This window comes from Sinocyclocheilus anshuiensis, unplaced genomic scaffold (genome assembly GCF_001515605.1).
Source record: "Sinocyclocheilus anshuiensis isolate Anshui unplaced genomic scaffold, SAMN03320099.WGS_v1.1 scaffold1044, whole genome shotgun sequence".
In the NCBI taxonomy this organism is placed as follows: domain Eukaryota; kingdom Metazoa; phylum Chordata; class Actinopteri; order Cypriniformes; family Cyprinidae; genus Sinocyclocheilus; species Sinocyclocheilus anshuiensis.
Genome location: NW_015548237.1, coordinates 230,959 through 242,159, shown reverse-complemented (window position 1 = coordinate 242,159; position 11,201 = coordinate 230,959). Strand labels below are relative to the sequence as shown.

At 37.7% G+C, this 11,201-nt stretch overlaps 1 protein-coding gene across 5 annotated transcripts in view; it reads right to left on the bottom strand.

The window, feature by feature from the left end:
• Positions 1 to 4,386: 4,386 nt before the first annotated feature.
• LOC107654782 (palmitoyltransferase ZDHHC15-like) overlaps positions 4,387 to 11,201 on the bottom strand; it is an 11,466-nt gene continuing 4,651 nt past the window's right edge. For 4 of the 5 annotated variants that reach the window (XM_016442033.1, XM_016442035.1, XM_016442036.1 and 1 more), the window contains 5 exons: positions 7,115 to 7,247; positions 6,787 to 6,913; positions 6,158 to 6,270; positions 5,119 to 5,182; positions 4,387 to 4,883 (listed from right to left, as the gene is read on the bottom strand). In XM_016442033.1, the coding sequence (XP_016297519.1) occupies positions 5,142 to 5,182; positions 6,158 to 6,270; positions 6,787 to 6,913; positions 7,115 to 7,247 (414 nt within the window). In that variant the 3' untranslated portion in view covers positions 4,387 to 4,883; positions 5,119 to 5,141. The remainder of the gene's footprint in view (positions 4,884 to 5,118; positions 5,183 to 6,157; positions 6,271 to 6,786; positions 6,914 to 7,114; positions 7,248 to 11,201) is intronic. The other variant, XM_016442034.1, reaches the window with a different exon arrangement.

The following is an 11,201-nucleotide window of genomic DNA, read 5'->3' as shown; positions in this document are numbered from 1 at the left end:
GACAGACAGATAGATAGATAGATAGATAGACAGATAGATAGATAGCAATATGGCAGGTCTGAGATTGTTCCTATCATGCTTTGCCGTGAAAAAGAGAAAGTCCATTGTCTTGTATGAATATTCTGTCCATTGTGGCCTGCTGAGAATTCATAATTAACTGCCATTATAATTGTGGAATCAGAAAGCTGCCACCTTCCTGTTCTGTTCCAGCTGACCTTTGCATTCTGTTCAACATTTCTAATTCATTCAACATCCAGCTTTCAATGGTAATGGTAGACCTCCTCGGGAAATTGCAGTGCTTGGGAGATAGCCAAGTGCTGAATGGCACAAAGATGGTCTTCCAAAATAACGCAATAATGGACAGTTCATGCCTGTCATTCTTTACCTAATAATTCTGCAAGGATTAAATGTGAAAGTCTTTCAGCTTCTTCTTAAAAAAACAAAACAAACATTAATTAAATTTAATTGAAAAAAAAAAAACATTAATCTTAGTCTGCCTGTAATTTTGAGGTTTTCCTGAGAATTTTTTTTTTCCAGGTGTGTTTTATTAGGATTGGAGCTAAACTCTAAAATTATTTATTTGACAAATGTACCAATTGGTATGGATGTTACGGTTAAATTATTCAAAGTAAATAACATCGAATATGTCGAGGGAGTCAAGATTACCTGAGGGGCATTGCACAAAAGCAAGATAAGGGATTAAGCTGGGTTTTTCCAGTTATACTGGCTGAATTTAGCCCTGACTCAGTTGCATGAAAGCAGGCTAAATTAAGTTACTATGGAGATTTATTCTTTGCAGCTACCAGCTAACAACCAGGCTAAGATTAATCCTAGTGATTTATCTGTTAGTTCCGCTGTCAATCCTACTAGAAATTAATGTTTTACAGTCACTCCAAGGTCTTCTGTAAATATGTTGCATCATTTTAATTATCCTGCATTAAAATACCAGATATACTGTATGGCATATCTAAGTATGCCTACTGTTATTTTAGTGTTGTTATGAAGACTGCTGTTCATATTACTGTCAGAGGTTTGATGAATACATTTATTATTGCAGTTGTTGAGATTTGAAGAAATGGCTGAAGTTGCAAAGGTGGTTTCATGTAAGTCCTTGACAAGGTCAATATGTAGTATATATAGGCTAAAGTCCGATTCAGGTGTTTCCTCTTAATGATGGCGTGCCTATTGTTGGGTGATGTACTAGACGAGGAAGTGTTAATACTCAGACGAGCATTCAGGCATGAAAGAGTCTTCCGGGACAGGTCAGACCCGTTGGCCTTTGCAGACGAATATCTGACTGAGAGGTACAGATTCTCAGGTGATGGCATCCGATATTTGTGTAGGCTGCTGGGTCCAAAAATACAACAGAAAAACACATAGCCACGCTCTCACTGTCCCACAGACGGTCTGCGTAGCGCTGCGATTCTTAGTAAGTGGCATGTTCCTTTATTCTGTTGGAGATGCTGAAAACCTCAATAAAGGCACTATTTGCCGCACGATAAGAAATGTTAGTCTAGCACTGAAATCACTTGCGCACATATTCATCACCTTCCCTGGCCACAAAAGATTCGTCCACATCAAGGAGGAGTTCTACGAGATTGCAGGTAACACAAACTACAGATTACAAGAAAGAAGTGTTACATTAGCACAGTCACAGTAGGACACTCATTATTTTGTGTTACAGCTTTCCCTAATGTCATTGGTGCAGTGGATTGCACCCATATCCGTAACATGAGGGAGATTATGTTAACAGGAAATCCTTCCACAGTATCATTGTTCAGGTAAGAATGATTTATGGTTACGGTCAGCTACACAAATTAATTCTGTGCATTAAATGACATTAATCATGACCTTCTGGAGTCCAGCGACACGGTCTCATCATTGGCAGAAGTGCACTCCACTGCTGCAGATGTGCCTTCCTTTCTTTGCTTAATAAAACGTTAGTTCTGTTTAAAAAAAAGGCTGTGAAGAGTTAAGATCTTGGCAAAGGAGTGTTGCATGTAAATGTGGCGTGATCTTTGCCAGTTGAGACTGCTGTCAGCCTTTTTGCATTTGACCTTTCACCCTGAAACATTCTGAAAGACAAATAAATGAAAATAAATACATGAACATTTTCCAGTCATAATGTGTGATTTCTTAAAAGGCACGCTTAGTGATATTAGATTTCAAGAAGTGAAGATCACCAAAGTAAAGTATTGAAAGACTTATAACATTTAATCATCAAGACAGAACTTTCAAACAATACATATTTTGCACCATTGGAAAAACATTGGCATGTAAAGACTTAAACATGTAGTGGATATGGAGTTAAAGGAAAGTGTTTGAGTGCATACACAGTCAAAGGAAGCAATGATCGCCCTCAGATTAGGGGCAGTGCAAATCAAACAATAAGCATTGGCTAATAAGGATCCTCATAAGTGAGAACCATATGATAGGCCTATCAATTATTTATGCAGACAATTACAGTATCTGAAGAGGGCCACACAAACGGGACTCAAACATACCTTTCAAACTTCAAATTCAAAAGGATTACTCGCCCACTTACAATACAATACGATACTGCGATGCCATATCTACTTCTTTTGCACTAGAGGAAAACAAGGTAATAGTTTACACAGGACAGTCTCATCATCTGAAAACAGCCTCATGTGTTTATGGGTTTTACGGTAATACATTAAACAGATTTCGTATTAGGTTTTACAAGTCTTAAACAATACTGACCTCAGCAGTCTCTTCCTAAATATTTACAGGGAGAGAGAGGTATCAAAATGTCTTTATACTGCATCACAATGCAAAAGAAAGCAGGTAAATCCAAACCGCTCACTATTGGCCACAGGAAAACAGTCACAGTCTGAATCAGTCATTGAAGATTAAAACAAGCTCAATAAAAATATCAGCCAAAGACAGTGATATACAGAGGAGAAATGCATAGGATTGACTTCTTACCAACTCAGTATGGAGACTTGTATTAATGGTGGCAACACACACACACAAGAGAGAGGAAGAGCTCTCCGTTTAAATTGGGTGAATGTCTCGAAACCTGTCCATGTCATACTTCACCCCAAAATCAAAAGAAAAGGAATTCATAAAAGGAATTATATTGTGCATGATAAACAAGAAACCTTTTTTATTTTGTGATATTATAATTAAGCACATTTCCCCTCCAGTTCTCATTACTGTAATGCATCCAGATATTTTAATTTGTAGTTTTGCTGTAAGTCTCAGTTCTTAGTTATTCTCAAGTTATTCTTATTAAATTCTCGTTATTGCTTACAAATTAGATTTTGTATTGTTATTTGATTAATTTATTTACCGTGCTGCTTTTAATTAGAGATTAAAGGTAGGATAGCAAGTACTACCAAAAAGTATAAATACAAGTTTTGCATTTTCGCAGGTTTTCATATATACAGTAAATATTAAAAATAATATGGTCATGAATGTCACGATCGCTACTGTGAGGAGCACGGAGTGAGGAACGAGGAGACGAGGAGTAAACTTCAAACGAACAGACTTTAATAAACATCCAAGGAACCAGGAACACACACGTAGCGGGGAAAGACGAACATTCAATACCAGACGACAGGACTCACTATAAATACACATGACTTGACGAGGGGATGACGAGACACACCTGGAACTAATGAACAATCAAACACATGGGAAAACTAGGTTAGGGCAGGCACATGGAGAGGGAAAAACACACAGATACAGTCCAGGGGCGTGACATATCGCCCTACTCCCGGAAGGCGTGTCCTCGCACCGTAGAACAACAGAGGGGGGGCACGGGTGGGAACTTGGGAGGAGGCCCGGGAGGAGGACGGACACCCGGGAGGGGGCCGGCAGACAGAGTCCAGGGAGGTGACGATGGAGGGAGGGACCGGGGAGGCGACAGGAAGGACTTGGAGCAGGAGGGGCCGAGCAGGACCCAGGCAACAGCCAGAACTGGCATCATAGAATGCACAGAGCGCGTCGTCCGGGTAGCTGGAGAGGTTGGCGAGCACCAGGAACAGTCTGGTGTGGCCCTCGAGCGATCTCTCCCCCTGATCCAGCAGGAGGAGGAGGTATTCCGGACGAAGGAGGGGATCCATGGACACAACGGAAACAAAAACAGAGGGAACACACGGAGGTAACTGTTTCGGTCTGGTATTCTGTCACGATCGCTACTATCAGGAGCACGGAGCGAGGAACGAGGAGACGAGTAGTAAACTTCAAACGAACAGACTTTAATAAACATCCAAGGAACCAGGAAAATACACGTAGCAGGGAAAGACGAACATTCAATACCAGACGACGAAACTCAGAACAGGACTCAATATAAATACACATGACTTGACGAGGGGATGACGAGACACACCTGGAACTAATGAACAATCAAACACATGAGAAAACTAGGTCAGGGCAGGCACATGGAGAGGGAAAAACACACAGATACAGTCCAGGGGCGTGACAATGAACAGGCTTAATTTAATCTCACTTTGTTTTGGGGAGAAGTATGATCTGGACATGTCCAAGTTTTCAAACATTTATCCCACTATGTGAAGAGAAAAAAAAAAAAGATATTGGTATATCATATTTCATCAGAGATGTCCATCTTTTCTCATCAAAGCATGATAATAAACAGTCCAACAGGTCTATGACATCTGGAAATGCCAGTGATTGTCCTGCAGCTCTCCTCTTCATAAAAGATGAGCAATACACTTGATAACATTCAGCACGAGTTCTAAGTAATCAGCATTACAAGAAAATCCTCACTGTTCCCAATATATTTGGCTCTCTAGAAACAGGCTTTTCTGGAATGATCCAGGATTTGGAATGCAGTCGTCTCATTCAAGGATTGGTGGTTTCTTAAACTACTCATGATGCTAAAGTCAACCAGGATACCACTATTCAAATAAATAAGAAACCAATGTTAGTGTTAGAACAAATGAGCAAATAACAGGGAATAGATTCAATACTAGATTTCTAGATCTAGATTTTTATATTGAGTAGTGTTGCCAGGATCACTATTGTGAAGGACCAGATCATATTGAGGAATGAAAATGCCTAAATGACTTACGCTACATATGAGCTAATAGTAATCGACTAATGCTTGCCTTCACCACTAAAATCCATACTCACCGAGTAATCATACCCTCCAGTGATTATGATTCCATCCTAATAATGACTGAAGGTCCATTTTCATCTGAAAATAACATTGGATTGGAGAGAGTTAACACTTGTTTAAAAATCTGTCTAACAGCAGCTTTCTTTGAACAATATAAACTGGAAACACATGACGGTCACACTTACTATTAACAAACTATTAACTATGACTTTTGTCTAAAGAAACTCCTAATTACTGCTTATTAACAGTCAGTAAGGTAGCTGTTAAGTTTAAGTATTGGGTAGGATTAGGTATATTTTTAAGCTTTATAAGTGCTATTAAACAGCCAATAAATAGGCATGCTAACAAGCAACTAGTTAATAGTGAGAACTGGTCCCTATACTAAAGTGTTACCCAAATGACTAAATATCAAATGTCACTGAACCCAAACGTCCATAAACCCTGTATTGTTCAGGTATTGCACTGCACCCGTATTAGATATAGCACCTCTATTTGAAATCCAAATATAGAGCTCCAGACTAACCACTGAGAGCAGTGCCACTAAATATTACATTTTGTCTCATGGAAATGGACAATAAAACACTAAGTTTGAGTTGAAAGGCAGATATAAATTCACTTATAACTGTAAAAACAGTGAAGATCTGTACAATTTGTATTCAGATTTTATTAGCTCAAAACTCAACACTTCGTGAAGAAAAGCAGTTGCTGTTATTCATGTTGTTACCCAACTGACATACTATACACTATGCACTTAAACTCACTCACTCATGTCTAGTGTATGACATCTTCTCAAAAGATTAAGACAGTTTGATTCCTCATGATACAAGCCTTCTAAAGAAGCAAAAAATAAAAGAATCCACTGCCTACAGACTTGAGCATTTTTAACCAAAAATTATCAGATGTTCCAAAATGACAATGAAGTGCAATTAAGTTGCAGAAGAACTGACATTTAGTGGCACATTTAGTATATCAGATGTGCTTGAAGTACAAAATTACATATTAAGCTTTAGTTGCAGTATTTAAAGATGTATTTCAACTTGAATGCAATCTCACCTGCGCTTTCTTCATCTGATCCACCGTCCTCCATCCATTTCCCCTCGTTGGCCAATAAAGGATTCTCAGATTCACACAGGGTCCTCAGTGGGAAATAATGCCCATCACCCTGACTATAACAGACAAACACAACACATGGGAAATATTCACACTAGCAGTCAAAAGTTTTTTTTAAAGAAGTCTCTTCTGCTCACCAAGCCTGCATTTATTTGATCCAAAGTACAGCAAAAACAGTAAAATATTGATACTGAGCAAGATATTTTTTACTATTTAAAACAACTGTTTTCTATTTGAATATGTTTTAAAATGTAATTTATTCCTGTGATTTCAAAGCTGAATTTTTAGCATCATTACTTCAGTCTTCAGTGTCACATGATCCTTCAGAAATCATTCTAATATTATGATTTGCTGCTCAAAAAACATTTATTATTATTATGTTGAAAACAGCTGAGTAGAATTCTTTCAGGTTTCTTTGATGAAGAAATAGAACAGAAAGTACAAAAGTATTTACAACAGCATTTATTTGAAATATAAATCCTTTGAAACATTATGTCTTCAGTGTAAATTTTGATCAGTTTAATGCATTCTCTCATCCTTTCAGACTGTGAGCAGTTTTGACATGAGCTCACCTTGTGAACACTGGAATAAACCAGAGCTTTTTATCCTCTCCAAACACCTGCCGGAGGTTTCTGCTGAGCCCAACATTAAAGCCGTTCCTGTCAGGCCCGTTCTGAAACACTGGCGCAGAAAAAGCCTCTGAAAAACAAGAACGTTCTTTGAGGTTAAACAGTCCACACCAGAAATATGAGCCACATAAATCACTTCTGCTAACCAAAGGTCAAGCTCAAAATGTAGCAAGCAGTATGAAGTTTCATGAAGTTTCTGCTTCTTGAAGAAATACAATGAAAGGGTAAAGGAGCACCCAGCAATTCAGCATAAGAAGAAAGGCTTTCTTACCTAGCGTGGATCTGTTTTTAGCCACCAACCAGCAGTGATAGCCAAACAGGAACATGAGACTGACAAAAAACATGAGCGCCACAAACAACAGGAAGAGCACATGGAATTTCGCAGGGCCATTGGGAAGATCTCCCTAACAAAAAAATGCAAAGAAACTTTTGAAATGTATATATATTTCACAGCAGCGCAACCCTAAACGTTTTTATTTTTCATAAATACATTTATTGCACCAAACTGTGGCTATAGTCAAAAAAGCAATTATCACTGTACATGCCCTTAAAGGGATAATCATTATTTATAACTGAATTATCATTTTGACTGAACTATCCCTTTAAAGTCTGTGAGCTTGATTTCCTGAAACACTACATTCAAATTTGAGCATCATAGCAATAAAGAAATCAGCCAGAGCTTTTCAAGTGCAGCAGACCAGATGAGTGAGGTTTAGGGACTAAACTAATTTCTGTCATGACAACTCATGGCATGGTAATGTACATGACAATGTTAATGTATTTGGTCTTGGCGGAATAGATCTGCTACGCTGCTGCTGCTGCGGCAGAGCAAGTACCGAGACTTGCTACTGCCAATACATCCACAACATGCTGCTGTGAGCATGTAAGAAATATTGCTGCTGCAAATATAACATGCATGAAATAACCCCCATACAGCATACATGAATCACCTCGTAGCAGATCTATACAGGTGGAGCTGGGGAAGGTGGAGGGTTTCTGAAGCAAGCTGCAACTGCTAAGCCCTAGTCATATATTTGAATGTTGAGCAGCGAGCTCATTGGCTACCGATACAGGAGAGAACCAATCAGCTGTGCCATGTGATAATGATGTCATTAGGTCAGATTGACTTAGACCTATCGGACTGCGCCATCTAGAGTTTCATGCCAGAACTCTGTATTAATGTGTTTGTTATTTATGTACGTGTTAGGGGTCTAAATCAGATGGTTCATCACGATATGATATGATACCGATTCTCATAACCAGCGATAAGATATTTGCAGATACCTCAAAAGATTCTATATTGATCGATTTATCAATATTATGATATTATGTTCCTATTTTAAACAACCATCTACATTTTTATTAACTCACAAATGCAACCAAAATATATAACATGAACATTTATCTGAAATTTCCACATCCTGTACCTCAATTGGGACACTCAAAACAAAAAAATAGGCCTACACTTTTTTTTCAATCATTAAAAATAAATAAATAAATAAATCAGGTCACACATAAGATCAGTAATTTTTAATGACATGACAGCAGTCAAGGAAGTCTGTGCTAAAATGTGCAATGTGTAAAATACTGTAAATCCTCATTAGGAAACAACAAATATGTGGTACTCCAGTTGTAGTACCTAATACATTAATGTATTACAAAAATACATTAATGTAGAAATATATATATAAATAATAACAAAAATAAAGCTGTTAAAACTTTATTTTAGACTTTTTTTGGCTGCTACAATTGTCTCAGTGCTAAACATCTTTTCCACAGATTCTACAGAACCAAATTACAAGCAATATCAAAAAAAACAAAAAAAACAATGCAATAGAACAAAGACACAAATTCAGTAAACAGTGCTTTTCAGGTTTTTCAGGTAGGTCTAAAAGACATTTTCAGGTGCAGAAATGTAATAACTAAATGTAAAATAACACTGCATAGTCTTCACAGTATAAATTAAATATAGATTAATCATTATTAATGTTAAAAAAGTTATTCAGTCAGGAGCAGTGAGCACTAATTTTTCTTTGACAGCAGCAGGTTTATTATTAAAGCAATAAGCTCCAATAAGTTTTAACAATGCCCCTTAGCTGTTATAAATTCACTGTAAACCACGGTCAAAATAAAGTGCCTATATACTACAAATATCGATATTTTATGTGTGTCATCGATATATCGTTAGACATTTGATCGATGTATCAATGGATCGTTACACCCCAGTATGTATTTATGTATGCATTAGGGATGTAACTATATTATCAATATCGCGATATCATGATAGCAAAACTGTCTCGAGATTATCGTGGTCACATGACGATATATTAAAAGATAGGTCTTCCGGGGAAAAGTGTAGTTTATATATAAAATATATTTGTTTTGGGCCATTATGCTTTGGCACATTATCTGTTAAATGAAATAAAACCGAAAGCACAATATGGCTTAATCCCTTCATCAAGTCTGTTTGCGCTGTGTGTTTCAAAGCGAAGCGCACACTTGGTTCAGACGATCAGCTCGTGATCCGATGTTTTCCGCGTCTCAGAACGACTCGTTCACACTGAATGAATGCAGTCAACTCCTTTATTTCATGTGCTGTGAGTTTTGCACACGTTTGGGAACACAACGGCCACCAGTTAGGCTTTATTTTCACAGCAGATGATTACAGCATTTCACTAGATTTGTATTGAGATGCGTTTTTGTAAGCCTGTTTTCACTGAAGCTGGAGTTTTCCTTCAGAATAAAAGCTCTACAGCTGTTTCTGTCAAAATAAAAGCTTAAAAGTACAGTATGAATTGCTGACAGCTAGCGGTTTAAATGCAGTCCAAATTCAAAATATCTCTTTCAGGTGTAGAAATGTGTAATTTCCCTACTGTAGTGTAAAGCAAAAATAATATACCTATGAAATATGTATGTTTTACAATATGTGGCAATTACTGTCATTGTTGTTGTTATTATTATTCTATTCTAATTTGTTTGGCTTCTCAAACACCAGTGTGAATGTAATTTAGACTGAGACAGATGATCACAAATAAAAAGAGGGTTGAGTCCCCTTTAAAGTTCAGCTACAAGTCAGTTCACTGACTTTTTTCTGACTTCTTCTTAGTTAAGGACACGGGTTCGAGCTCTTAATTTTGAACTCGCAAAGTGCATTAGATAGAATAATTTAACTTTAAAATGTACAAAATGTTCATTTTTTCCCCGATTCTTAATTTGTCTTTTTTTTTAATATCACAATAAATATACCGTGGGCTTCATATCGCGATATTATCGTATTGTGAGATTTTGATACCATTACATCCCTAGTATGTATTAGGGGTGTGAACCTACACTGGTCTCACGGATCGGTTACGATTACGATTATCATGTCATCGATTCGGTTCAATTCGATATCATGATGCATCACAATGCATTGACAATGCACAGCATCCTCAATTTTAAATTTTACTTCACATTTATACAATTCTGTCAATAAATACAAGCAGTCAGATATATGAACTGTACCTGACCTGGTTTCTTAAGTTAGTGGTATTACCCCCTGCTAGTGATGTGACATTTGAACCGAGGCATCGGAGCTTGTGTCAAGAATAAATGGGCGTGCCAGATGAAGCCTCGATTCGAAGCTTGTGTCATTAATTGTCATAGAAATCACGTGACCAATGACAAATGAAGCTTCACTTTCTGTCCAGTCACGTGCGCGATTCACTTTGCGTGTCGAAATGTTCAATCCCCCAGATCTTACTTTACAAACAAGTTTTAATTCAGACTTATTCAGTTACATTTTAGATACCCAGTCATACAAGTAATATGAAGAATACAAATTATTTCAGAAAAATTCAACATTTGTCATATGCTATTCATATGTGTACATTATTCTTTTATTACACCATATTGATATTCGTACTGGTATTAAATTGCAGTTTAATGGGTAAATTAATTTATCAGAAACTCAGCAAACACAAACACACACACTTGTTAGGCTTTTATTTGTGCACGTAACTTGAATCGATCTGTGGAATATGTGGTAGATGCCTCGTCCTACGGAGCATCTTTCACTGGCTTTTGGCTGCTATATTTTTAATGAACCACCAGATGGCGCTGTTTTCGAGACACTCCAAGCTTTGAATCTTTTCCCGAAACAGTCAGAGGAAAGCCTCAGTGCTTCACGATGCTTCATTTGCCCATCCCTACCTCCTACATATTTAATTGTGCGTGACATGATTTACACACAGCGTGTGTCTTCTACAGGTCGTGCTCAGGTTACGGTAGCATACATTAGGCGCATTCGATTTGAAGCAGCGCTGCACAGGATGAGTGTATGACAGGGCTGTCCAAACTCGGTCCTGGAGGGCCGGTGT